Genomic DNA, 26,153 nt, shown 5'->3' on the forward strand with positions numbered 1-26,153 from the left:
TTGTGAGTTGCGACTCAAATCTCATGGATAGCAATTCAAATCTCGTGGGTCTTGATTCAAATCTAGTGAGCTGTGACCAAATCTCGTGGGTCACAATTCAAATCTCGTGGGTTGCAATTCAAATCTCGTAGGTTGCAATTCAAATCTCGTAGGTTGCAATTCAAATCTCGTAGGTTGCAATTCAAATCTCGTGAGTCCCAATTATAATCTCGTAGGTTGCAATTCAAATCTAGTGGGTTGTGACTCAAATCTCGTGAGTTGCGACTCAAATCTCATGGATAGCAATTCAAATCTCGTGGGTCACGATTCAAATCTCGTAGGTTGCAATTCAAATCTAGTGGGTCGTGACTCAAATCTCGTGAGTTGCGACTCAAATCTCATGGATAGCAATTCAAATCTCGTGGGTCACGATTCAAATCTTGTGGGTCGTGACTCAAATCTCGTGAGTTGCGACTCAAATCTTGTGGATAGCAATACAAATCTCGTGAGTCACAATTCAAATCTCGTAGGTTGCAATTCAAATCTAGTGGGTCGTGACTCAAATCTCGTGAGTTGCGACTCAAATCTCATGGATAGCTATTCAAATCTCGTGGGTCGTGATTCAAATCTAGTGAGCTGTGACCAAATCTCGTGGTTCACAATTCAAATCTCGTAGGTTGCAATTCAAATCTCGTAGGTTGCAATTCAAATCTCGTGGGTTGCAATTCAAATCTCGTAGGTTGCAATTCAAATCTCGTGAGTCACAATTATAATCTCGTAGGTTGCAATTCAAATCTAGTGGGTTGTGACTCAAATCTCGTGGGTCACAATTTAAATCTTGTGGGTCACAATTCAAATCTCGTGGGTCGTGACTCAAATCTGGCAGGTCAAAATTCAAATCTCGTAGGTTGCAATTCAAATCTAGTGGGTCGTGATTCAAATCTCGTGAGTTGCGACTTAAATCTCATGGATAGCAATTCAAATCTCGTGGGTCGTGATTCAAATCTCGTGGGTCGTAACTCAAATCTGGCAGGTCGCAATTCAAATCTTGTGGGTCACAATTCAAATCTTGTGGGTCACAATTCAAATCTTGTGGGTCACAATTCAAATCTTGTGGGTCACAATTCAAATCTTGTGGGTCGCAATTCAAATCTCATAGGTTGAGATTTGATTACGACCCAATATTATGGGACAAAATGAATGTCAAAAGGTGATCTGATGTTCAATTCATGGTATAAAACAGCATTAAAGCCACGAGATTTGGTCGCGACCCTCAAGGGTCAGAGCTGTTTGCAGCGCCTGCTGTCTCTCCACTGTAGATTGGTCAAAGTTGCAGTAAATTAGATTTGAAAATGTAAAGTTACAGGGTGAGAAACAAATCTTGGCTTAGCTTAAATTCGTGTTAACAGTTGCGATCGCAACATCGCAAAATCCTGGAGGGACGGACTTGTGTGAAACTTTTAAACCCGAAGGAGCTGTTGTAATGTCCCAGGAAGGTACAGAGATGAGGAACACGCAGTCAGTCCGCTACACACACTCACAGCGAGCCTGCATGAAGAAATGTCCTCAGCTCTGCATTTTTCTAAATTTAGACACAGGCCACGACAAACCAATTTTACATTTTCTACATCGATGAACATGTTGACGAGTTTGAATCGTTTTTTTACCAATTAATGAAGAATCGTTACATCTTTACTGGATTGGAAACAGATTCGCCCTCCAGTAACCTCTGGCTCCATGCAAAGAGCTGAATGACCTCGGCTCAGTTCGTTTGTGGCTGAACCACAAACGCCACGTTAGTTCCCGTTTCACTTCATGAAGACAGCAGGAGGTTAGTAGAAGCCGAGTTAGAACGGAGAAGGAGGTCGTTGGGAGAAGAGGTGATACGATCAACGAAAGACTGAGAGGAGGGTCAGTTTGCCTTCAGAGGAAGAGGATGTCAGAAACAGGAGCAGATTAGTAGCGCTGCAGGAGTCAGACAGCCGGACAGGACAGACCCCCCACCTCCATGTTAGTCAGAGGCAGCCTTACCCCGTTACTCTGGGTGGACTGGATAGACTGCTCGCTGGCTGAGGAGCATGTGCTCATGCGATCAGCCTCCTTGCTGTGCACGGAGAGTCTCTGGATCTGACTCCCACAGCCACTCTGGAGGTTTGAGCCCTGACGGACCTGGACCTCGCCACCTTCCCCTGAAAAGGTGAACGCGCCGGGCCGGCTAACTGGAGAGCCTGGGACGGAGCTCCAGAATCCTGGTCCAAGCTTTTGGCACGGGCTAGATGGTGGAGGGGGGAACGCCTCCTTGCCAAAAGCAGGAGGGACCAGGGGGGAGGCCATGGGGGACACGGCTCCTTGCCGTGGTTTGGAGGTTGGCGTGGAGGGCAAAGACCCACATGGGTTGGGGGGTGTGGTGCTGGCAGAAGGGGGGGCAAGTGCCTTGTCCTCTGAGGTCTGGACAGAGCACTTGCCTCGTGGACTGCTCCCAACAGGGAGCGCGGGAGAAGGGACGGGGCGGGGGGTCGAACCTGGATCATAACCGGACACACTTCAGTTCCACCCGGCTTTCATGAAGACATTTTTACGTGCCGATAGTTCATACCTGAAATCCTGCTGGGTCCCTCCGGATCGCTCCCCAGGTGGGGGCGCAGGTGCAAACGGGCAGGCTGTGGGATCCTGGACGGCCGACAGGAGCCCCCCTGGGGCCCGGAGTGGTTGTGGCCACTTTGGAAATTTCCTTCACCAGTAGTGAGAGACGATCCAGAAACGGCGCTGCCTGCCTCCACAAAAGTGCTCGTTTCAACGTGGTTCTGGTATTCTGTTGGGGAGGGGACCAAGAAGAAAAGGAGGGGTGCAAGTGTAAAGTAGGGCTGTTAACATACAAGAATAATATAAAAAGAATTAACGCGTTAATATTTATTAATGTAAAACAATTGCCCATCATGGAGCAACAATCTTCCACGCCGTGCGTTAAAACCCTTCATCGGGTATTATCCTACTTATACCATCGTCACTTACAAAATAAATAAATATTGTTTTTTAGTACTTTAGTCTTTTTTTTTGTTTTTGTTTAGATGGCTTTGTCACATAAAGGGATCATTTCGATACATGGTCCGACGCGTTGTCATGTTACCGTGACAACGCGGAGTTTTTGTGCTTTGTACACACAATTTATACTTCTGAGTGAACACTTTACAGATGTAAACAATTTCAGACAATAAAAATGAAGGAAATATGTTCTCAGTGGCCTGTTTTGGTTCAAAAGTATAGTCAAATAAAATTTACCTACACTAAATTAGTAGTGATTAATCACAATCGGAAAGTTTGATTAATCATGATTAATCACAACAAAAAATGTGATTATAATTGATCACAGAAAAAAAACAATCCTGATTTAACAGGATCCAAAAACTGTGATTAATCAAAGTCTAAAAGTGTGATTAATTACAAAACGTGATTAATCACAACAAAAACATGTGATTATGATTAATCATAACCCAAAAGCGTGATTAAACATTATTAATCACAACAAAAAAATGACTAATCATGATTAATCACAATTTAAAAAATGTGATTAATCATAATCCAAAAGTATGAATATTTGTTATTAATCAGAGTTAAAAAATGTGACTAATCATATTAAATCAGTCCTAAAGTGTGATTAATTTGATGAATTTCCTATCGATTGACAGCCCTAGTGTAAACCCACATCTTCACAGCGTTCTGCACACAGCTTACCACTGAGACAGTTCCTCTGGCTCCCAAGTATCTGCTGGATCTGGAGAGTCCAAACTTCACGCACGCCCAGGTGGGAGGAGTGAAGCACAAAGGACTCCAGCGCGCCGCCGGGCGAGCGAGAAGTGAGGATGAACTTGCAGGGATCGCCTTCTACACTCTCCTCCAGGCCCAAGCAGCTCACCTGCAGAGCAAATCGAGATGCAGCGTCTTCTGAAGCTCTTATTTTTGGAGGTGGGGGGAACTCTCCGTACCTTGATGCTGTTCTTGTAGAGGAAGCCCGGCAGACCCAAACCCGCCTGTTGATCCAGGGGTTTGCTGAAGATGACCAGCTGCTCAAACAGGAACACTCTCCTCTCCTTCATCCGACCGAGCAGAACCCCCTCCGGGTCGGACACCATGAAGGTGTCCTGGAGCAGCAGCCGGCCCTGGGCTGCAATCTTCCCCTGGGGGCCACAGAGAAGGTCAGGTGATCCGGTGGCGTTCATACTGACGTGTTTCTGTCTCGTAAGGCCCTACATCGAATCCTTGCAGCCGGCCGATGTTCATCATGTCGTTACAGCGTTTTGGCACAATGCACATGACCTTCACCGCCCTCTGTAGGAATCAGGAACAACCACTCCGTTAGAACCCGTCCAGGGGGTCAAGAGTTCTACTGTACCCTTCATGTCTTGCCTCTAAATCCACAGACTCCAGTCCAGCCTTTTTGGAGTGTTTGAGGAGATCCTGAAAGAACACAGCAAAACTGGGCTTAAAATCTAGCTTCAGAAGCAGCTCTGGCGCCCCCTGCTGTCTGACTGACCTTCAGCAGCAGCTGGTACTTCAGGATCCTCTGGACGGGCTTGAGGAGCAGCTCGGTGATTTGCAGGCGCTGACCCAAACGCTGCCTCAGGTCCTGGAGGATCCACACAAAAATGTTGGAGGCGTCTTGGTTTAAAGGTAAAGTCTGAGCAGCCACAAACCTCAAAGTAGGTGTCCATGTACTCCGAGACGATGTGCTCCGACTTGGACTTGTTTTGGCAGTACGTAATGTACATGTTTAGCTTTCGCTCCTGGAAACACGGACCGCAGACGTTTTTAAAAGTCCACGAACTGTCCAGCGAAAGGAGAAGGTGTGAGGCAAACCTGTTTGAGAAAGAGCGGTCCCAGTCTGTCGGGGTCTTCCAGACACTTCTCCAGCTCCCCGAGGAAGAAACTAAAGACGCAGAAGCTTAAAGTCATTTCTGGTTCTTTGAGGTGAAGCTAGTCTCAGCTGGAGTCAGTGGACCTACTCTTTATGCCAGACGTAGATCTGATGGATGTTGCCGAAGACTATTTTGTCTTTCCCCTTCATGTCGTCAGGGACTCCCTCCTCCGCCATCTTGCTCATGTAGCCCTGTGATGAAGACAGAAACCAAACCGTCACTCCAATGAAGGAAGAATGGACCGTTCTGATGGAGCGGTGACTCACCTCCACCAACACGCAGAGATCTCTGACGTACTCTCGCTCCGTCTCCACCAGCTCCAGCAAGATGACCCTAAAACCAAAAGACGACAAAGACTCGACTAAAACCAGATCCTAAACTCCTGAAATGCTCGGGGATCTCAAAGGGACGGACCGTCTTTTGGTGAGGATGCTGGATCGGCGTTCGTCCATCTCTTCCATGGAGGAGGAGGGGTTGAAAGAGTCTGTCTGGTCCGCTGACAGAGAGCTCGCTCTGTCCTCTGGAGCCTGGGAAGAGGAGGAAGGACACGCCGTCCTGAACTTTAGCAGCTCTTTTACATTGTTAGAAAAACTTTTTCTAGTGGGGCTGCCACAATTAGTCGGCTAATCGACTATTAAAATAGTAGATGACTAATTTAATAGTCACTTAGTCACTGCTTTATATTATATGGAGTCAGAGTGTAGTAAAGTTGAACAAAGCTATGAGCGATACTATATAGTGATTCTGCTGTTCCTTTTTCAACACATAAAAACTCAATCTCACTTTCAGCGATCTTGGTATCAGCTCGTTCAGCACATTACTGTTTGTACTTTTGGTATTCATAAACTTTATGGTTTTTGAAATAATGAGCAAAATATGCCTCATAGGAAATGAATGAGAAACTCTTTTTAAGTGGATTAGCAACAAGACTTTAAATATATTCATGGGCTATGTTTTCGTCTTTTAGGATAATTTTGAAAAAAAAACTGGCGTTTAGCTAATGTTTTAGCTAATTTGGCATCAATTAAGGTTCCTGGGCTAATTTAGAGTTTAGTTTCTATTTTAGCAACGTGCTAACGTTTTTGACAAATTTATTTTACTGAGGAATTTTAGGCCGTTTTGGAGTTTAGCTAGTATTTAAGCAACAAGCTAGCTTTTTTACTACTGAGGTTTTAAATGCTAATTTGGTGCTTAGCTAATATTTTAGCAACATGCTAACGTTTTTGACTAATTTAGTTTACTAAGGAATTTCAGGCTTTTTTGGAGTTTAGCAAGAATTTAAGGAATGTGTTAGCCTTTTTTTTAGCGAATTTGGTATCTACTAAGGTTTTTTTGACTTATTTGGAGTTAAGCTCATATTTAAAAAACAGGCTACCCTTTTGGCTAATTTGTTAGCTACTGGGGCTTTTTAGGCTAATTCGGAGTTTAGCTTCTATTTTAGCAACATGCTAACTTTTTTATCTAATTTAATTTACAGAGGAATTTTAGGCTATTTTGGAGTTTAGCTGATTTTTAAGCAACAAGCTAGCTTTTTTGGCAAATTTGGCATTTACTAAGGTTTTTTGGGCTACTTTGGATTTTAACTCATATTTAAGCAACAGGCTAACGCCTTGGCTAATTTGTTAGCTACTGGGTTTTTTTTTTAGGCTAATTTGGAGTTTAGCTTCTATTTTAGCAACATGCTAACGTTTTGATTAATTTAGTTTACTGAGTAAATTTAGGCTTTTTAGATAGTATTTAAGCAACTTGATAGCTGGCTAATTTGGCATCTACTGAGGTTTTTTTGGGCTAATTTGGACTTATTTAAGCAACACACTAAATATTTTAGCAAAATTAGCATGTTTTAGGGATTTTTAAGAAATTTTACTATAAAACGTTAAGAAATTTAGGTCAACTTCAGCGCTCTTTCATAGTTGTGTAACGAAATTTCCAGTCTTTTAGCAAATGTAACATTATGTAAATAGCTTAAGCATTTCAGTAAATCCCTTCAGCAATTAAAGTAAATTGCGTCGCTATTTTCAGCAAAAAGCTTCAACATCTTCAGTGACTACTTTCTAGTTTAATAAACTATCATCTTAATTGTCTTTATTTGTACTTAGTTTAAAGCTATTAATGGTTAAGATGTGTGTTTCACTCCCTTTAATCAAAGAAAATAATCGTTGATTAGTCGACCATTAAAATAATCGTTTGTGGCAGCCCTATTTTCTAGTACTTTAATGATTCCAAACGTATGTTAGTCATGCTGATTGAAATGGGATCTATCTCAGGGGGGCTTTGTTTATCAGAGTGCGTGACTGCGTTATACCATCTTGCTTTTGACCAAGTCCTGGATGGCGCTCACGAGTTCAGCAGTGCTGGGTGTTTCTGAGCTGGACGGGTGGACGGACAGCCATGAGGACGTCTGGGTGGATTGGGATGGGAGAATTTAGGAGTGGAAAGAGTCACACTTCAACCTCTAACTGTGCTGCTAACTTAGACATAAACAGCAGCTCATGAATGGAGAGCAAACAATAAATAAATCAATAAAGGTAAGGTCAGGCTGGGGCTCAGGTCAGTCTCAGGAAGAGTCTGATGGTCGCGATTCTGATGCAACGCTTGGTTTTGGTGACTGGTGGGAGCTCTGAGAGTCAGATGCTGAGAGAGTTTCTATAAAGGTGGAAAGAAAAACTCAAGGAACATAAAGCTAAATGAAATGAAGAACTAAAAAGCTAAGGTTAGAAATAAAGAGGAAGGATGACACTTCAGATGATGTAGATATAGATGAACGTCAGGAGACTCTCACCCTTGCTGTGCTGAGCTTCACGACTTTTCGGGGTGAGGCTGCGTGCCCTTCTGGCCTTGCCAGCTTTTACACATTCCAATTACTCGCATGGTAATGAGGTTAACGAACAGAGAAACAGGAGGACGACGAGCAGGTGGGGGCAAGTAACGGGGTGACGGGGGGATGGTGGGGAAGCAGGGGTTGTGGAGAGGCTAGTTTAAGGGATTTCTTTCAAAGCTTCAAATTGATTCTCATTGAGGAAGCGTGCCGAACGTTGAGTTTGTGTAATTTAATACGCAGTTTTTTTGATAAATAACCCTTCGTCCTCTATCACACCTCTGCTGTCGATCTGCTCGTCTCAAAGGATTTACCGGCACAGCAGAAGTCTACTCAAAAGGCTAAAACATGAAGAGAACAAAAAATAAACTGGAGAAATCCAAGAATGTTTAATTAAAAAAGAAAGGGTTTGAAAAAAGAGGAAAGAAAGGTCTAAAACATTACATCACTCTCAAAGGAAAAGTCTGAAACTCTGAACTAAGGACTGTAAAAGAGGGAGGAGACAGAGGGGACAGAGAGGGGTGCTCAGATGGAGAGGTATGGAAACTGAGACAAAGCAAAGACGGGACATAAATCAAGGTAATGCTACAGCGTGGCAAACAGCAAATGATGCAACAAGGAAACAAAAGAGAAACAGAAATTAGTGTCAGAAGATTCCAAACAGACAAAGTTTCTACTTCAAACATGGGGAAACTCAAACAGTGGATTCCCTGAAATCATATCAGAAAATCTCCTTTAAAGCTAAGAATCAAAAGGAAAAGTGGAATTCAGAATGACAGAAAAATAAAGAAAAATAAACAACAGCTGCTTAAAGCATAGTTTAAAACACTCTCGATCAAATCTGTTTCTTGACTAAACATCCATACATAACCACCACCTGGTGGACAGTTAAGGTATACCAGAGTGTTGTCGGTGACCGATGATAAAATATTTACCGAACACCACTGTGATAAAAAAAAAAAAGTTTCAGAATGCAAACGAAGAGATGCTAAACCTCGTTATGTTTCTATGTCAACCTCTTCAGCTCTTATATTTACTACCTCTAATGAGCCCTAGAACGTTTATCAAACATTTAAAAAAAAAAAATCATTTTCTGATGTTTCCTGAAATATCCTGACACTCCCCAAGATTGACGAACGTTTCTCGACATTTTGTGACACCCAATACGTTTTCTGATAGTCCCTAAAGATTTCTGACATTTCCTGACACTCCCTCACTTTTTTGATATTTTATGACACTCAATAACAATTTCTAATATTTCCTGACACTCCCCAACATTTCTGACATTTTGTGACACTCCCTAATGTTTCCTGATATTTCCTGACACTCCCTAAAGATTTCTAACATTTTCTGACGCTCTCTAACATTTTTTTTACATCTCTTGACACTCCCTAACGATTTCTGGCATTTCCTGACTATCCATGTCATTTTTACATTTCCTCACACTCCCTAGCCCTTTTCTGACCTTAACTAAGAATGTATTTTATGCTTCCTTACACTCCTTGGGAATCTGGACATTTCCTGACACTAAATATCATTTTCTTAAACTCCCGAGTGTTTTTTTTTTTACATTTCCTGACACTCCTTAGTGTGTTTTACATTTCCTGACACTCCCTGGAGTGTTTAACATTTCCTGACACTCCCTGGAGTGTTTTACATTTCCTGACACTCCCTAGAGTGTTTTACATTTCCTGACACTCCCTAGAGTGTTTTACATTTTCTGACACTCCCTAGTGTTTCCTGATGCTTCCTGAAGCCCCATTATTTTGTTATGGTTTTGCTGATGCTCTCAAACCCTCACCTTGTCCTCCTGTGACTCTGGTTGCAGCAGGCAGTGTTGTTGGATGGCCATGGGGGGCGGTAGAGGGACAGAGTCTGCGCCCTCCTCCCCCTCCTCCTCCCCGCAGCTCTGCATGCCTGATGAACTGGACTTGGACAGCGTTCCACTTGACAGGCCCTCGTTACGAACTCTCTGTAGGACAACAACCGGAGTGTTAAAACTGGTTTCTAAATTCAGAGGTTTGGTTTGTGCTGCCTCTCACCTCCTCGAGCATTTCATCTTGAGGAGTGGCAGCGCAGTCGTCCGAGTCTCTCTGGGAGCCCACGGTTATCTCCCTGCTCTTCCTCACGTCGTGGCCCTTCTTGTGCTTGTTGGCGAGCTTCTTCACGTGGCCGTCTGCTTTGCCGCTGCTCAGCCGGCGCACTGGGCTGGTGAGCCACTTTCGAAGGGTATTACCTGGAAATGAAGGTTAGAATTGCACTTTCTTTACGACCTCACGGTGACAGAATCTAAATGTTGTTTGGCCACAGACCTGGGCGTTTGGGCCCGGGAGAGGCATGAGAGCTGATGCCGTGACCCGGCTGGAGCGTGGCAGAAGAACCGGCCATGATGGAGTCATTGCTGCACACCGACAGAGTGTCTGGGGAAAACAAAACCTGTTTTAAAACACAGAGCTCAGCAGCACCGGTCACTGCGCTCACTGCATTCACCTTTGTGGTTAAAGATCCCCTCCATTTCCAAGGAGGAGCGGGAGTGGGCGATGCAGAGCATGGAGCAGGGAACCAGGCCTTCCTGAGGCGGGGAGCGGTCTATGGTCCGGACCAGGCACCAGTCGGGCTTGTCGTGGCACCGCTCCAGAATCTCGACCGTCTGGCCACAGCGCACTGTCAGCTCGTTGTTGTTGCTCGCCATGAAGTCGTGGATCACCACGATCAGCTCACACCCCCCAGAGAGCTGAGTGGGGCGACAGAAGGCTTACTAGAACCTGATTTCACGTGACAGCCCTAATCTCTACTCCTGATGGGCGTGAGGATACCTTATCGCTGTCTAACGTGTTCTGAGAGGTCCGAGATGCCAGTGAGATGGTGTCCGGTTGGCTGCTGCCTTCACCCTGACTGTCCAGGTCCTCTCCATCCCTGAGGTAATCACACAGGATCAGAACACAGATCCAACAATCCCATCCCGATCAAATGCACCCGCAGCGTGCGGCTTACCTCCGCCCCTTGTGGTGCTTGGCTGTAGTGGTTTTGGGAATGTGGATGGGCTCCTTGAGAGCTCCCCTCAGGTGAATGGTTCGCTCCTGGATCACTTCCCTGATGTGCTTGATCCAGTCCTGCTTGTTCTCAATATTGGAAGCCTAAAATGAGGACAAAAAAGATTTTAAAATGGAAGGAAAGACAAACATAAAGATAACGAATTAGCTTCTAATCATTTCATGTGGCCTCAGCTTTATATGATGGAGTTTAAAGCATTTTTGATTAGATTTGATCGTATATCAAACATTGAAACTGAACTTTTGAATGATTAATCCTAGGAGAGTTAGACTACGAAGGCAAAAGGATTGTTGATGGTCACCCATGTCCTATGTGAAGTTCACTCTTTGACTCTTTAGCTGAAGACTTCGGTTCAAAGGAGATTCTGATCCTCCTCATGTTTGAAGATCATTCATAAGATCAGTTTTATTTCAAACCGAATCTCTCATACACAAGAAAGTACGTTCAAAATTATTATGCAAATTATATTTACAGATCAAATTCTTTGTTTGTTAATGAAACTCATGGATGATATCGTGTCTCTTTGGATCACTGACATTAATCTCAGACCCCTGAGATCATCAGTTTACCAGGTGAGTTCAATTAAAGGAAAAACTACTAAAGAAGGATTAATACGCTGACCAACATGTTCAACCGATATAGGACAGAAAAAGGATCTCTACTGCTGAAAAGCCTGAAATAATTTAATAATTTGGACGAGATAAACCTTGGATATTACCTTGGGGAAGGTTTCTGCAGACAAATCCATCAGATTTAGAGAGCAGCTGCTAAAATACCATCACAAAGCAGCAGCAGATGTTTGAAGCTGCTGGAGTCTCTGGAGTCACACCAACATCAAGGTGTTGGATCCTCCAGAGGCTTCCAGATCTACGTAAACCTTCTATTGGGCCTCTGCATCATTGGCTGCTATGGGCATCAAAGGAGATCAACTGGTGTGAAACTTTAAAACCTTAACTTTTTAACCTAATTATGAATAATAAAAAGGCATAAATATTATTCCAGAATAAATCAACTTAAACTTTAAATAACTTTCAATATTCTACTCTCCATAAAAATATATTTATCCAAGTTAGAAATGAGTGCAAGATAACATCGGGTCATTAATAACTATGGAGTAAAATAATCTGGGGGGCCAAATATAATGACCCAGAGGGCCGGATTCGGGCCCCGGGCCTTGACTTTCACACATGCTCTAGGTCAGGGTTCCTCAAACTTTTTCTTCTGAGGGTCACATGACTGTTTTCATCTCTAATGTGCGTGTCGGTGTTAGTGTTTGTGGACCATCCCTTCAACTTTTTCACGCTCATGGCCGAATTTTAAATGATTTATCGTAATCTTCATAGAAAAAAAATGATTTCAAAACATTTTAAAAACTAGATACTGTATATAGCATTACCTGAAATAATGCTAGTGTGAATGCTGTAAGCTGAATTTGGCCACTGAGGATGCTGAAATTGATAACTAAAAATACTAAAGGTGATAGTCGAAAATGCTGAAGTTGATAGCTAAAATGGCTAAAGCTAATAACTGAAAATGCCAAGGCTAATAGCTAGCTAAAATATTAGCGAAATGCTAAATTAGCCGAAAAAAAGCGAATTCAGCCAAAACAGCTAGCATGTAGCTGAAATATTAGCTAAATGCCAAATTAGCCAAAACAAACTGGTAAAATGTCTAATTTAGCCAAAACAGCTAGCATCAGGATAAAATATTAGCTAAACTCCAAAACAGCTAGCATCAGGATAAAATATTAGCTAAACTCCAAAACAGCCTAAAAATTCTTAGTAACTGCCAAAACAGTCGAAAAAGCTGAATATTTTAATAGCTGAAAGAGCTGAAGAGCTATGACGTCCAAAAAACGTACAGAAGAAAAGAAAATAATAAAGAAATAAAGAAAAAGTGAATCAATATTCTGTCCTCTCAGTCATAGTTCAGACTGCAGAAGGGAGGAATAAAAAGTCACGTTCTATTTGGGTCTTGATCTGCGTTTCTAAATGTGTGGGGGCCGGGCCAAATGTGGAGGCGGGCCTGATCCGGCCTGCAGGCTGTAGTTTGGGGACCCCTGATCTAGGTAATTGTCCTTTCAGCTTTAACCACACCCTCTTTCAAAGTCAGACCAATCAAAGACAAGTTATCTGTTAATATGAGAGAAAAAAAAAAGAAGCAAAACCTCAAAAGTTTGGGGGTTGAGGAAACTTTCTGTAGAAAAGTTTGACCTTTTCAGGCGCATGAACCCGTCTCTAACCCGTTCATCTTTACACAAAAATCAGTCTGGTGTTGTAAACATCTCCAAAATGTATTAACACCCAACAACTTCTAAGCCTGTAATGCAAGCATAATACTGTTGCTTCCATGCATGCATGTTCATGACAGACTGCTGTACTGTCTCCACGGTGTTACTTTCAGGCTGGTGTGAAAAGACTGAGGTCTGTTTACTCACCGTCGCTCCATGTTTGGCTCCCTGACTTAGCTTTGGATTTAAAATATAAAATGAAAAGTTTTAATGGTTCGGCTTCAAAGATAAAAACAGGACATTTGTTCTTTTATGCTGATAAAATGGTTTGACATGATAGGGAAGGACAACACTGATAACTGCCTTGACGCCATCATAAATGGTAACGGTATGTTTACGTGTAACGTTAGGGATGGGAGCCCAGACTTCTCAGTGGTTAGTTTATTAGTGCAGGAGAGCTGTAGCAAAAACTTTCATCCATCTGTGACAACAAATGTCTAATATGTCTAGTATAACAAAACTGGGGGCATGTTGGCCCTCACAGATATGCAAACATCCACAGAAAACACAGCTGTGTGTGTTTGGTAACAGATGGACAAAAGCAGGATCTGACCAGAGGACAGAAGAAGACAGAGGAACCAGCAGAAGGTTTGCAGCTCATGCAGCCCAAACAGGACAGAAGATGAGGAAGAACAGAAGAACGCTCAATACCAAGAAGGAACAAAAGTTGGACCAATTTAGGTTTCTATCTTTACAAGTTGATCATCTTCAAACAAATTTGATGATATAAATATGCAAATGATTATTACTTTATGACATATTTTTAGTGTTTCATCTTTGAAACTATAATGGTCCAACCGTAAAAAATGACTGGTAAAGATTTTGGTTTTTACCTTGAGCACGATCTTGTTGTCAGAGGTGGGCGTGCGCCCCACCCACAGAGCAAACTTGCAGGGATCGCCTTCGACGTGCTCCGTAACTCCCAGCTCGGACGTCTGTAGAGAAAGCACATTTCCCTCATCACGGTCTTCTTCATGGTCTATTTTGTGAAGAGAGAGAGTGACGGTATGTCCCAGCTCTACAGTCAGTCCCACAAGACTTCCTGTTCTACAGGTGATTGTTGAAAACAGTTTCTGAGACATACTTCATAACAGAATATTCAGTAACAGAGGTGTCCTACCAGTTTCCTAAAGACCAATTTAACAGCATATTTTATTACATACAACAACATACACTTAAAACTCAATCGCACAAGGGGCTAAAATCCAAAACACACCTTAGGTCTCGGGTCGAACATGATAAACATTTATTGAACACACTAAAACTAACTTTTTAACATAATTATGAACTACATATTTCACATTATCTGAAATAATTCTAGTGTGAATGCTGTAAGCTGAATTTGACAATGCTGATAACTGAGGATGCTAAAATTGATGACTAAAAACACTGAAGCTGAAAGCTGAAAACGCTGAAGCTGAAAACTCTGAAGCTAATGGCTGAGAACACTGAATCTAACAGCTGAAAACGATGAAGCTGATAGCTGAAAACACTAAGGCTGATAACTGAAAACGCTGAGGCTGATAGCTGAAAACGCTGAAGCTGATAGCTAAAAACGCTGAAACTGATAGCTGAAAATGCTGAAGCTGATAGCTAAAAACACTGAAGCTGATAGTTGAAAACACTGAAGTTGATGGCTAAAAACGGTGAAGCTGAAAACTCTTAAGGTGATAGCTGAAAACGCTGAAGCTGATAGCGGAAAACACTGACGCTGATAGCTAAAAATGCTGAAACTGATAGCTGAAAATGCTGAAGCTGATAGCTAAAACACTGAAGCTGATAGTTGAAAACACTGAAGTTGATAGCTAAAAACGGTGTAGCTGAAAATGCTGAAGCTGATAGCTGAAACCACTGAAGCTGATGGTTGAAAACACTGAAGTTGATAGCTTAAAACGCTGAAACTGATAGCTGAAAACACTAAAGCTGATAGCTGAAAATGCTGAAGCTGAAAATGCTGAAGCTGATAGCTGAAAATATTGAATTTGATAGCTGAAAACACTGAAGCTGATAGCTGAAAACACTGAAGCTGAAAATGCTGAAGCTGATAGCTAAAACACTGAAGCTGATAGTTGAAAACACTGAAGTTGATAGCTAAAAACGGTGAAGCTGAAAATGCTGAAGCTGATAGCTGAAAACACTGAAGCTGATAGCTGAAAACGCTGAAGCTGAAAATGATCAGGGCTGATAGCTGAAAATATTGAAGTTGATAGCTGAAAACACTGAAGCTGATAGCTTAAAAAAACCCTGAAGCTGAAAAGGCTGAAACTGATAGCTAAAAACTGAGGCAACAGGTATGTTTGTAATAAATGAGTGTGTCTGTGGACAGGTCCTGTCCATTTTGACCTGACAGTAGTAGGGTTGGGCACTGAATTCAGTTCAACTTACGCGGTTCTACTGGAACCCAATGAAGTTGCTGCATTCGATTCCTCATTTCAGTGTTTAGTTTCAGTGAAGGTCTATTCTTCTAAGGACACGTCAATCACTCTCACTCCGTTCAGTACTTTGAAGTTCTAGCCCAGGGGTCTGCAACCTCATTTACTTTAGGTTCTTATGGATGAAAACTCAGCGAGAGCCGCAAAGTTTCACCTCAAAGTTAGAAAAATATACTTTATTTATGTTTTTGTGGCCATTAAGCTACTTATTCATAAAATACAGCTTTGAAATTCTCTCTACAATTGAGTTTTTCTATAAATAACAAATTGAAGTTCTCTCCCTTTTGACAACAGCACATTGAAGTTCCTTTCAAAATAAAACACTTCCTGTGTTTAATCAGATCCTTCAGCTGCAACAGATTTACTTTAATCAAAACGCAAGAAACATGAGAATTTCTATCATTGACTTTTGTGTTCCTTCATCCTTTTTCTTCTTTTACTAGTGAATAAAAACATGACTTTAGTGTAGAATCAAAATTATTGTAAAATCTTTACATGTAAATGTAATAATATAATACCACTGATGATAAACCTTTGTGACAGTAGATTAAACCTTTTACAATCATTTTAATCAGTTAGGCTGATATTAAATCTCAAAAATCTAAGCATAAATTAATTCATTAGGTAAGTTTGAAGTTTTCTTCAAAGCTAAAGAGCCACAATGGGAGAATAACAGAGCGTCATGATGTGGCTCCAGAGCCTCAGGTTGCAGATCTCTGTTCTAGCCAATCCTTTAGCCTTTCCTGCCATAGTGGGCGGGCTCACATAAGACCGGTGATCATTTCCTGATTCCTCCTGATTGGATTAAGTGATGCAGAATGTCCCATGCTCCGACGTAAACAAAACTTGTTCACATGCAAGTCGAGCTGCTTTTGTCCTTCAGAATCTGCTGGACTGATCGCGTTAACGGTTGAAAAGTTACAGTAAATCAAAGAGTATAAAGACTGGAGCTCAGGTGTTAAAGGGTTAAATATCGATGAAGCTTCTCTTTCTTTGCTCACCTACTCTTTTTATTTGAGTTGATGATGTGACCAATCAAAACTAAAACAATGTGACGTCATCACGTGCACTTACATAAAGTTTGTTCTTGTAGATGTATTTGCTCCGGCCGTTTGAGTCCTTGACCTCTTTACTCAAGACGAGCGACATCTCGAAGAGGAACAGGTGGCGCTCTCGACCCTTTCGGATCAGAGTCTTTGGATCCCAGACCTGGAAAGAATCCTGGAGGATGAGCTCTCCCTGTGACTCCAGGTTTTCATCGAATCCTGGAGGAAGAGAGAGCATCATCGTTGAGGTTAGTTTGAGAAACGTGACCGCAGGCCGCCGTGTCCGGGTGTGCGAGTTCACCTTCCAGCATGGAGAGGTGCATGGCGTCGTTGGCTCTCTTGGGAACGCTGAGCATCACCTCCAGGCCCTCCTTGATCTCTCCTTTCCCCTCTTCGCAGCAGGTGAGCAGCTCCTACAGAAGCACAAACAGAACTCATGGCAGCAGCGGGAACAGCGACGGCTGCTGCAGGTCACGGCAGACGCTCACCTTCAGAAGGAGCTGATACTTAGTGATTCTCTGCACTGGCTTGATCAGATAGGAAGAAATGGTGTTGGCCAGGCGGTGGCGCTGTTGGATTTCCTGTCAACGGATATCAGAAATGTGAGAAAAGAATCCATTCCTTTTTGAGAGGTACAGAGCTTTCCTCACATCAAAGTAGTTTCCAGCGTGTTCCAGGATGAGCTGAGTGGAGTCGGGTTTGTTCCTGCAGTAGTTCACATACATCTGGAACTTATCGGCCTGAAGAGGAAACAGCCTGTGGTTACAGATGAAGTCTGCGACATGCGACGACTTTTGGGTCGGAAAGAAGGATGTAACGATTCTTTTTGAATCTGTATAAAAATGATTCAAACTCATCAACATGTTTATCAGTGCAGGAAATTTAAAAATCGGTTTGTCTTGGTCTGTGCCTACATTTAGAAAAGCTCCTTCAGATTTAAAAGTTTCACATAAGTCAATCCCTCCAGGATTTTCAATTCCAACTATTAACGCAAATTTAGGCAAAACCGAGATTTGTTGTACACCCTTTACAGTTTCATCGCAAATTTAACCAATCTACCATGACAACAGTCATTGGCAGGGCCGGCTCTGGGCATGGGCGAGCTAGGCGGCCGCCTAGGTCACCATCTGTTGAATGGGCCGCCAAATCCCAATGATTATATTTTTATTTATTTATTTTGATGCATCACTCATGTCATGCAAAAAGTCAAAAAATAGGGCCAGGAATCGATAAAAAAAATAAAAAAAATAATTAACCGCAAATCTGGAAAAAATTAATCGCGATTAATCGCCTTTTTTTTGTTACAGTATTTGCCAGCCACTTATCTGCAAATAATCATAAAATGAAAAATGAAATGACATAAAATGAAGAAAAACATGAAATTACACGCAAAACTGTACATCTAGAATGTTTTTTAACCCTTTATGGGTCTAAAAGTCAGTTTTTGTCTATATTGAATTTTTTGTATTTTCAATTTTAAAGAATACTTGCTTCTTATTTGGTCTCATTTTAATCAGCACAACGAAGGCGAATACATATTAACAAATGAATTATGTTCTATTAATCACACGCGTTAACGCGCCGTCAACATTCACAGCCCTAAAATAAAAAAGTGGAAAGTTTGACGTCATCAGTAGCTCTGTCTAAGCTGGTTGTATTTCTGCTGTTAGGGATTCTTCAAAGCTTTAAGGATGAAAAAAGGAAGAGAAGGAAACACGAGTTCAAAGAAGAAGTTTGTCTGTTTCACTTATATAAACATTCAGGTTGAAGAAGACAAATTTAACTAGTGATCTAGTGTTTTCCTGTCAACACCTTTACATTTTAATTTGCTCTCTCACATGGAGTATAACATGAACTGAAAGGATTCAGGATCATTTCTGTATTAAGTTTAATTGTTTATTTGTATTGAATCCTTTCTGTTAGTAGGAAAACAGACAGTTTGATGTAAGGAGCAAAAAGAAAACATACTTGGCCTTAAAACACCTTTAATTCATTGTGTTGAGAGGAAAAAAAATTAAATAAATAAAAATCGTGAATTTAAAACTGTGAATCAAATCGTGGGTTGACTGAATCGTTGCATCCCTAGTCGTAAACATACCCAGGTGACGAAACAATGTCCAACATCCTCGGGGAGCTGCTCGTATTTCTCCAGTTCTTTCAGGAAGATGCTAATAGAGAAAAGCAATAACATTACAGAAACATTCTTTTACACCCGGGGGGTGGTTCACTTTAGGTTTCTTACTTCTGGTGGAATTCAAAGAGGTCCTGCATGTTTCCAAAGATGATGTACTCCTTGTTGACAATTCCTGAAGGAATCTCCTCCACTCCGCTGGTCATCTCCCACATGTAGGTCTGTGTGGAAGGAGAAGAAATCAGCGAACAAAGAACGTTTGAGAAAGTTTCCTGTTTCAGTCCAGCTTACATCCATGCACTCCCGCAGATCTCTGACGTAGGTTTTTTCTGTCTGGATCAGCTCAGTCATGATGAACCTGCACAGCCAAAAGGTCAGATGTGTGAATCAGATATTTCACAGATCAAACAGGAAGTGGTCACTCACTCCTTCCTGCGTGCAGACTTGCGCTTCTCTTCGTTCAGCTCATGTGCTGCGGCGTCCCTCAGCTTGACCTCTGGCCCCGGTGCAGAGGCCTGGATGATGTCCAGCTGGAGATCTTTGCTCTGCTGCAGAGACAGTCAGGTTTAGACCAGCCCCCCTGTAGAGAGGGGGCGGGGGGCTTCTATCCACTTACAGCAGGGGGTCAAACTCAATCACACAAGGGGCCAAAATCCAAAACACACCTTAGATCACGGGCCGAACAGGATAAACATTTATTGAACACTCTAAAACTACATTTTTAAAACTTTAAAACTGTAACTTTTAAACATAATTATGAACTAGATTTATACCATTACCTGTGATAATGCTAGTGTGAATGCTGTAAGATGAATGTGGCCACTGCAGATGCTAATGCTGATAGCTAAAAAAGCGGAAGCTGATAGCTGAAAACTAGTAAAATTTACCAAATTAGTCTATAAAACTAAAAAAAAACAAAACAGGTAGCATTTAGCTGTAAAATAGCTGAACTTCAAAATAGCAGAAGAAACTTAAAAAAAAGCCTAAATTAGCCAAAACAGCTAGCATGTAAATATTAGCATAACTCCAAGACACACTAAAAATGTAAAAAGAAAAGCCTTAATTACCACAAACAGATAAAAGGTAGCTAAAATAAAGTATTAGCTCCAAAACAGCCTAAAAATCTAAATTAGCCAAAACAGCTAGCATGTAGCTAACATATTAGCTCAGAAACAGCCTAAAAATCTAAGAAAAAAAAAAACAAAATTAGCCAAAACAGCTAGCATGTAGCTAAAAATATTAACTCCAAAACAGCCTAAAAAACAAAACAAAAAAAAAAATTGCCAAACCAGCTAGCATGTAGCTGAAATATTAGCTTAACTCTAAAAATACCCTAAAAAACCTTAGCACATGCTAGAATAGCACAATGCAACATTTTTAAAAACTTTAAAATCATAACTTTTTAACATAATAATGAACAATAAAAAAGCCAGAATATTATTCCAGAATAAATCAATTCTCCATAAAAATATATTTTGTCAAAATTATTTAAGTTAGAAATAAGCAGAAGATTTCAAATCAGAAGATTTTAATAAAATGAAATGATTTGGAGGGCTGGATAGAATTACCCCGAGGGCCGGATCCGGCCCCCGGGCCTACACTTTGACACCTGAGACTTACAGCTTTGTTGGGGTCGGTGGAGATGCCCAGGGCTTTCTCCAGACTGCAGCGGTACTTGTCCATGGACATGGAGAAGTCTCTGTAGCGTTTGTCCACGGTGGTCACCAGCTTCTTGATCTCTACGGTGTGACTGTGACCTTTCTCACAGAAGCCCTCGGCCAACTGGATCAGCAGCTTCACCTTTTCCTTGGTTTGCTGTAGAGGAAAAGAGTCATTTTTCTGCCTCATGTGATCTCCAAAGACACATACGTGTGAGTCTGACTTTGGCAGTGATGTGAAAGACTTCATGCTCCTTCAGGAGCTCCTGTGTGTGGTGGATGCTGGAGCCGGTGGATGTGTGTGTGGACAGGTAGAACTCCCCCGTGTCGTGGATCCACTCCAGAGCCTGAACACACAGCAGACGTCACGTCAAAGTCTCATCTGAGACCGCTGGAGTTCTCTCTGCGCTTAGCTGAACTGCTTCCATCACCTGTTTGGCGTTTCGTTCAAAGACCACGTACTGATGACACTGGTCCAGCCGCCGCTTCCTCAAGGTCCAGAAGTGGAGCACACGGTTTTCCCTCTGCAGCAGCTCATTCAGGATGTCTGATCGGACAAAACACGTTAATATGTAGACTCCAAACCAAAATAAAACACCTGTGAACATTTATTTACACCAGAAACTGGACAATTTTCAAGTTGGCTTTAAACAGGGGCTGGATATTGCTAATTTCTAGAATCAATTCAATTCAGATTTTTTTCTTTCTTTCAATCATTTCAATTTTGAGTTTAAACATTTATACAAATTTGTTTAGATATAAATTAATAATCTATATATGTTTTGAATATATTTATATTAATCTGATACAGTTCCCATAATGTATTAGTGAAATAATAATGACAATTGTTCTGCTTGTCCTGGAGGGTGTTTCAGTTTGGCCACTAGGTGGCAATCACGCTATAGGATTACTTCAATGATGCTTTAGATAGGGGTGTCGTGGGCCGACATCCTGCTGGTTTTCCAGTAATCCTGCCCTATCTGCTGCTGATTATCAGGTGTGTTTGGCCAATAAAGAGCTTCAACGGCAGGTTGGTTGGAAAACATGTAGGTAGGACACCGGCCCTCGAGGCCTGGAGTTTGACACCTGTGCCAGGGGGTCCCCAAACGTTTTCTTGTGAGGGCCACAAAACTTTTCTTCTCTGATGTAGGTCAGATTGTAGACTAACAGAAAGAGTGTAACAATCACAGCCTAAACGTAAAGATTTATGGTTTTCCAGAAGCCACACATAGCCAAATTAAAATAATTCATTTCTGTAATCTTAAAAGAAAAACAAATACTAAAACATTTTAAAAACTAGAAATATAGGATGCTTTATATCCATGTCTAATCTAGTCTAGCCAAAATTAGCCAAAACAGCTAGCATGTAGCTGAAATATTAGCTAAAGGCCAAATTAGCCAAAAAATGTCTAATTTACCCAAAACAGTAAGCATAAAGCTAAAATACTAACAAAACTTCATATTAGCCTAAAAAACTGAAAAAAGCTTTAATTAGCTGAAACAGCTAGCATTTCTTCCACATTTATTTAAGGCGGGAGGATTTCTCCACAGTCAGTTTTTCAGTGTGAATGAGTGCTGCTAAAGCTTACTCTCTGGGCTCGTACTCACTTTTGACCTGTTGTTCTGGCGCTTTGACGTGGCTCAGCATACCGGGCATGTTGACACTGTTCCTGTGCATGTACTTGAGGAAGACATCAGCGTTTCTCCTGGCCAGAGTACAAGCCTGATGGCAGCAAAGATTCATGTAGTTCAGGGATGTCAAACTCAATCATACAAGGGGATGAAAATCCAAAACACACCTGAGGTCGCGGGCCGAACAGGATAAACATTTATTAAACACTAAAACTACATTTTTAAAACTTTATAACCGTAACTTTAAAACATAATTATGAACTAGATATATATCATTACACGTGATAATGCTAGTGTGAATGATGTAAGCTGAATTTGGCGGCTAAAGATGCTGAAATTGACAGCTAAAAATGATAAAGTTGATAAAGCTGAAATCACTGTCGCTAATAGCCAGCTAAAATATTAGCTAAAAACAAAATTAGCCAAAAAACACTTAAAAAACATAGGTTAGCCAGAAGGGCTATCATGTAGCTGAAAAAATAGCTAAACTTCAAAATATTCGAAACAACTAAAAAAAAGTTTAAATTAGCCAAAACAGCTAGCATGTTGCTAAAATGATAGCTAAACTCCAAACCAGCCCAAAAAATCTTAGTAAATGCCAAGACTCCAAAAAGGTACCATGTCATTTTTTAAAACTTTAAAACCATAACTTTTTAACATAACTAAGAACTAGAAATATAGCATTACCTGCAATAATGCTAGTGTGAATGCTGTAAGCTGAATTTGGTAGCTGAAGATGCTAAAATTGATAGCTAAAATGCTGCCGCTAATTGCCAGCTAAAATATTAGCTAAATGCCAAATTAGCCTTGAAAAATAAAAAAAACAGGTTAGCCAAAAGAGCTAGCATGCAACTGAGAAAGTAACTAAACTTCAAATAGTCAAAATAAATGTTAATAAATGAAAAAAAAATAGTCCAAAAATCTAGCAGAATACAAATTTTTAAAACTGTAACTTTTTAACATAATTATGAACAATAAAAAAGCCGGAATATTATTCCAGAATAAATCAACTTAAACCTTAAATAACTTTCAATATTTTACCCTCCAAAAAAATATATATTTGGTCAAAATTATACAAGTTAGAAATAAGTGCAAGATAACATCTGGTCATTAATAACAATAAAATGAAATGAACTCGAGGGCCACCGTAGGTACCATATGTGCTCAGCCTGCTAGATCATCATGGGGGGTTTGTGACTTAATGACGTGTACGATTGTGATTGGTCCGGACCATTAGACCACCATCACGTGACATAGGAAATGACACACATGCGCCATAACAATGCACTGAGTCGTCCCGAGTAAACAACCGAGGAGGTCCGATCAAGTACGCAAAGAATCACAAAAGGAGAAGGAATATTTGCAATTAACCGCAAAAACCTTGACAACGAAATAATCCGATCGAGAGGAATCATCACAGGATAACGATCGTATCTTAATAGAGTAAATCAGGCTGGGAAGCGTGAAGTTTGAGCTAAAGTGGGTGCTAGTGAGTAGCATGCTAGTTTGCTGTTGGTCGCACATAAAATAAAAGAAAGTAGTTATTCTCACGTAATTTTTCAAAATACATCCTGGCAGTGTTGAACTTGTTTTTGGTGGAATGGACCGGAGGAAGTCTGGCTAAAATATGCAGCGTTAAGTTTCTGGTCAGTAACACTGAGGAGAGCAGCCATTAGTGAAGGAGCTGTCTATGCAAAATAATAAATACTGGCCCGAGCAGATCTTGACACTTTTTTTCTCTCTTTTTTAATAAACTTTATTGTAAACATCAGTTTCAGTGCAGAAAAACTGTGCAGAATAGCTCATTTCTTTGTCTCAGTGGCGTTACCGTAGTGTGATGTCATCACTAGTCTCAAGCGGATCCTGCAAGCCGAGCACATGTGGTACCTACACCGGATTCGGGCCGGGGCCTTAACTTTGACCCGTGCATTAGGACAACCCCCAGTGGGTCTTCCAGCTTTGCTCTGATGGGGTTCTGGCTCACCTTGAGGAAGGCCTCCTTCTGCTCCAGGTGCTTGCTGATCATTGGGGTGACGTGGTCCGTTTCACAGTTGGGACCCAGCTTGTCTCCGCCCCCGCACCAGTCCTCCTCTCTCTTGTACTCCTGCTCCAGGCTCTCCAGCACACTGCAAACCTTCACGGACAACAAACGCGGCCCGTCACACACGGCTGTAGCTCCGTGGAGAACCGAACCGAGTCGAGCCCTCTACCTGCTCAGAGGTCTTGAAGAAGGCCACGGAGGCGTTGACCAGCTTGAGCCGATCCTCCATCTTCAGCATGAGCTGCTGCCAGTGGGAAGCCACGTTCTCCGCACAGTCTCGGATCAGGTCGGTGTCGTAGTGGTTGGCCTGGAGTAAAGCCTCTGCCTTCTGCTGGACCTGCAGAGCACTCTGGTGGGTTTTCTGCAAGACGAGATCAACCAGTCAGAACCAGAATAAAGAGCAGAGACCTGAACCAGAGGACACGGCGTTCATCACCTCGATGGCATGTTGGAACTGCTCGTGCTCGCGCTGCAGCTGCTCGGCTTCCTGCAGGCAGCTGGCTGTGATGACGCCGGCGTTCAGCATCGACTCGCCGTTACGAATCCAGCCCAGAACCTTTAGCAGAAGGAAGGACGCCGTCGCTTCAGACTCCGTTTGAGGTTTCAATCAGCGGACGTGTGCGACAGTCGTACCTGCTTGACCTCAGCCTGGAGGTGTCTCAGCTGCACACACTGCTCCAAGTGTCTGCGGTGCCGCTCGGCTGCTAAATCCAGCTCCTGCTGCTTGTCGTGGAGGAATTCCAGCAGTTCTCGGACCCGAGTGGCCATGTCCACATCGCGATCGCAGAGCAGCACGACACCTGAGGAGACGGGGAACCAAGTCAGCCTCGAGTCAGCTCCGCTTCTTCAGATTTAGTGCTGTGTGACGTGATAGTTTACAGCCAAGTAAGAATTGATTTATTTGACTTTATTTGATTCTTCTAGAACAGGAGTGTCAAACTCAATCACACATCAGGTCGAACAGGATAAACATTTACTGAACACATAAAACGAAATTTTTAAACTTTTTAACATAATTATGAACTAGATATATAGCATTACCTGTGATAATGCTGGCGTGAATGCTGTAAGCTGAATGTGGCCACAAGATGCTAGTGCTGATAGCTGAAGATGCTGAATTTGAAAGCTAAAAACGCTGAAGCTGATAGCTGAAAATGCTGAAGCTGAAAAGCTGAAAAAACGCTGAAGCTGATAACGGCTAAATTATTAGCTAAATGCTAAATTAGCCAAAACAGCTAGAATGTAGTTGGAATATTAGCTAAACTTCAAAATAGCCTAAAAAAATCTTAGTAAATGTCAAAATAGTCCAAAAGTATAGCAGAATGTCAATTTTAAAAACTTTAAAACTGTAACTTTTTAACATAATTCTGAATAATAAAAAAGGCAGGAATATTATTCCAGAATAAATCAACTTAAACCTTAAATAACTTTTAATATTTTACTCTTTGTAAAAATGTATTTTGTCAAAATTATACAAGTTAGAAATGAGCGCAAGATAACATCGGGTCATTAATAACAATAAAATGAAATGATCTGGAGGGCCGGATCTGGCCCCCGGGCCTTGACTTTGACACGTTCTAGAACCACCTCAGGACACACATGGGGCATAACGTGATAGAAGCGTATTTCCACAGGGAGAACTAGAGCATCCGCACCAGAAGCCTGGAAGTCGTTGACAAAGTGCAGCAGCTCTTGTCCCTGATGGATGACATCGAAGGTGAGGTTGTTCATGGTCAGGGCCTTGTCGGCGTGGTGCTGCAGCCTCTGCTCCGCCACCGTCAGGTCCTCCGTGTCAAAATCATTCATCTGACCCGTCAGCTCCTCGTTCCACGACTCCAGGTCAGAGATGATCTACGAAAAAAATGATGATTTCATTATTTTTAAACATTTCAAACTCATCTACTAATATTTAAAGTCTCACCCCGACTATTATTTCATCTGTTGTAAAATCGTTCCCAGTGGTCTTTAAATTAAAAAGATGCCATTTTTAGTCAAAATTAAAAATAAAAAAAACGTTGTTTTATAGGACAATTTCTGCGGAGCAGCAGGAGCTCATTAGAAATGCATCTACGTGTTGTGGGCGGGGAGTAACCCTCAGCTGACATCCCATCATCCCTTTGATTACACTTTCACCTGCTAACATCAGAGTGCAACAAAAT

At 41.8% G+C, this 26,153-nt stretch overlaps 1 protein-coding gene across 3 annotated transcripts in view; it reads right to left on the minus strand.

Moving 5' to 3' along the window:
• Positions 1-26,153, minus strand: part of LOC112136294 (triple functional domain protein) — a 92,931-nt gene that overhangs the window by 8,115 nt on the left and 58,663 nt on the right. For 2 of the 3 annotated variants that reach the window (XM_024257903.2, XM_024257902.2), the window contains exons 16-52: positions 25,650-25,845; positions 24,628-24,794; positions 24,431-24,550; positions 24,164-24,355; positions 23,938-24,087; positions 21,930-22,044; positions 20,753-20,868; positions 20,546-20,668; positions 20,284-20,478; positions 19,090-19,208; positions 18,955-19,021; positions 18,775-18,884; positions 18,631-18,700; positions 17,183-17,272; positions 17,021-17,113; positions 16,834-16,945; positions 16,561-16,751; positions 13,888-13,989; positions 10,705-10,847; positions 10,527-10,626; positions 10,201-10,444; positions 10,023-10,130; positions 9,753-9,946; positions 9,512-9,682; positions 7,198-7,293; positions 5,307-5,419; positions 5,159-5,225; positions 4,980-5,083; positions 4,834-4,903; positions 4,671-4,760; positions 4,511-4,603; positions 4,384-4,434; positions 4,228-4,305; positions 3,963-4,154; positions 3,712-3,892; positions 2,576-2,791; positions 2,011-2,501 (exon numbers count right to left, since the gene is read on the minus strand). In XM_024257903.2, the coding sequence (XP_024113671.1) occupies positions 2,011-2,501; positions 2,576-2,791; positions 3,712-3,892; positions 3,963-4,154; positions 4,228-4,305; positions 4,384-4,434; positions 4,511-4,603; positions 4,671-4,760; positions 4,834-4,903; positions 4,980-5,083; positions 5,159-5,225; positions 5,307-5,419; positions 7,198-7,293; positions 9,512-9,682; positions 9,753-9,946; positions 10,023-10,130; positions 10,201-10,444; positions 10,527-10,626; positions 10,705-10,847; positions 13,888-13,989; positions 16,561-16,751; positions 16,834-16,945; positions 17,021-17,113; positions 17,183-17,272; positions 18,631-18,700; positions 18,775-18,884; positions 18,955-19,021; positions 19,090-19,208; positions 20,284-20,478; positions 20,546-20,668; positions 20,753-20,868; positions 21,930-22,044; positions 23,938-24,087; positions 24,164-24,355; positions 24,431-24,550; positions 24,628-24,794; positions 25,650-25,845 (5,130 nt within the window). Of the gene's footprint in view, positions 1-2,010; positions 2,502-2,575; positions 2,792-3,711; positions 3,893-3,962; positions 4,155-4,227; positions 4,306-4,383; positions 4,435-4,510; positions 4,604-4,670; positions 4,761-4,833; positions 4,904-4,979; positions 5,084-5,158; positions 5,226-5,306; positions 5,420-7,197; positions 7,294-9,511; positions 9,683-9,752; positions 9,947-10,022; positions 10,131-10,200; positions 10,445-10,526; positions 10,627-10,704; positions 10,848-13,201; positions 13,232-13,887; positions 13,990-16,560; positions 16,752-16,833; positions 16,946-17,020; positions 17,114-17,182; positions 17,273-18,630; positions 18,701-18,774; positions 18,885-18,954; positions 19,022-19,089; positions 19,212-20,283; positions 20,479-20,545; positions 20,669-20,752; positions 20,869-21,929; positions 22,045-23,937; positions 24,088-24,163; positions 24,356-24,430; positions 24,551-24,627; positions 24,795-25,649; positions 25,846-26,153 lie in introns of all 3 variants that reach the window. The other variant, XM_024257900.2, reaches the window with a different exon arrangement.

The sequence above is a fragment of the Oryzias melastigma genome, linkage group LG11, assembly GCF_002922805.2.
Source record: "Oryzias melastigma strain HK-1 linkage group LG11, ASM292280v2, whole genome shotgun sequence".
Classification (NCBI taxonomy): Eukaryota; Metazoa; Chordata; class Actinopteri; order Beloniformes; family Adrianichthyidae; genus Oryzias; species Oryzias melastigma.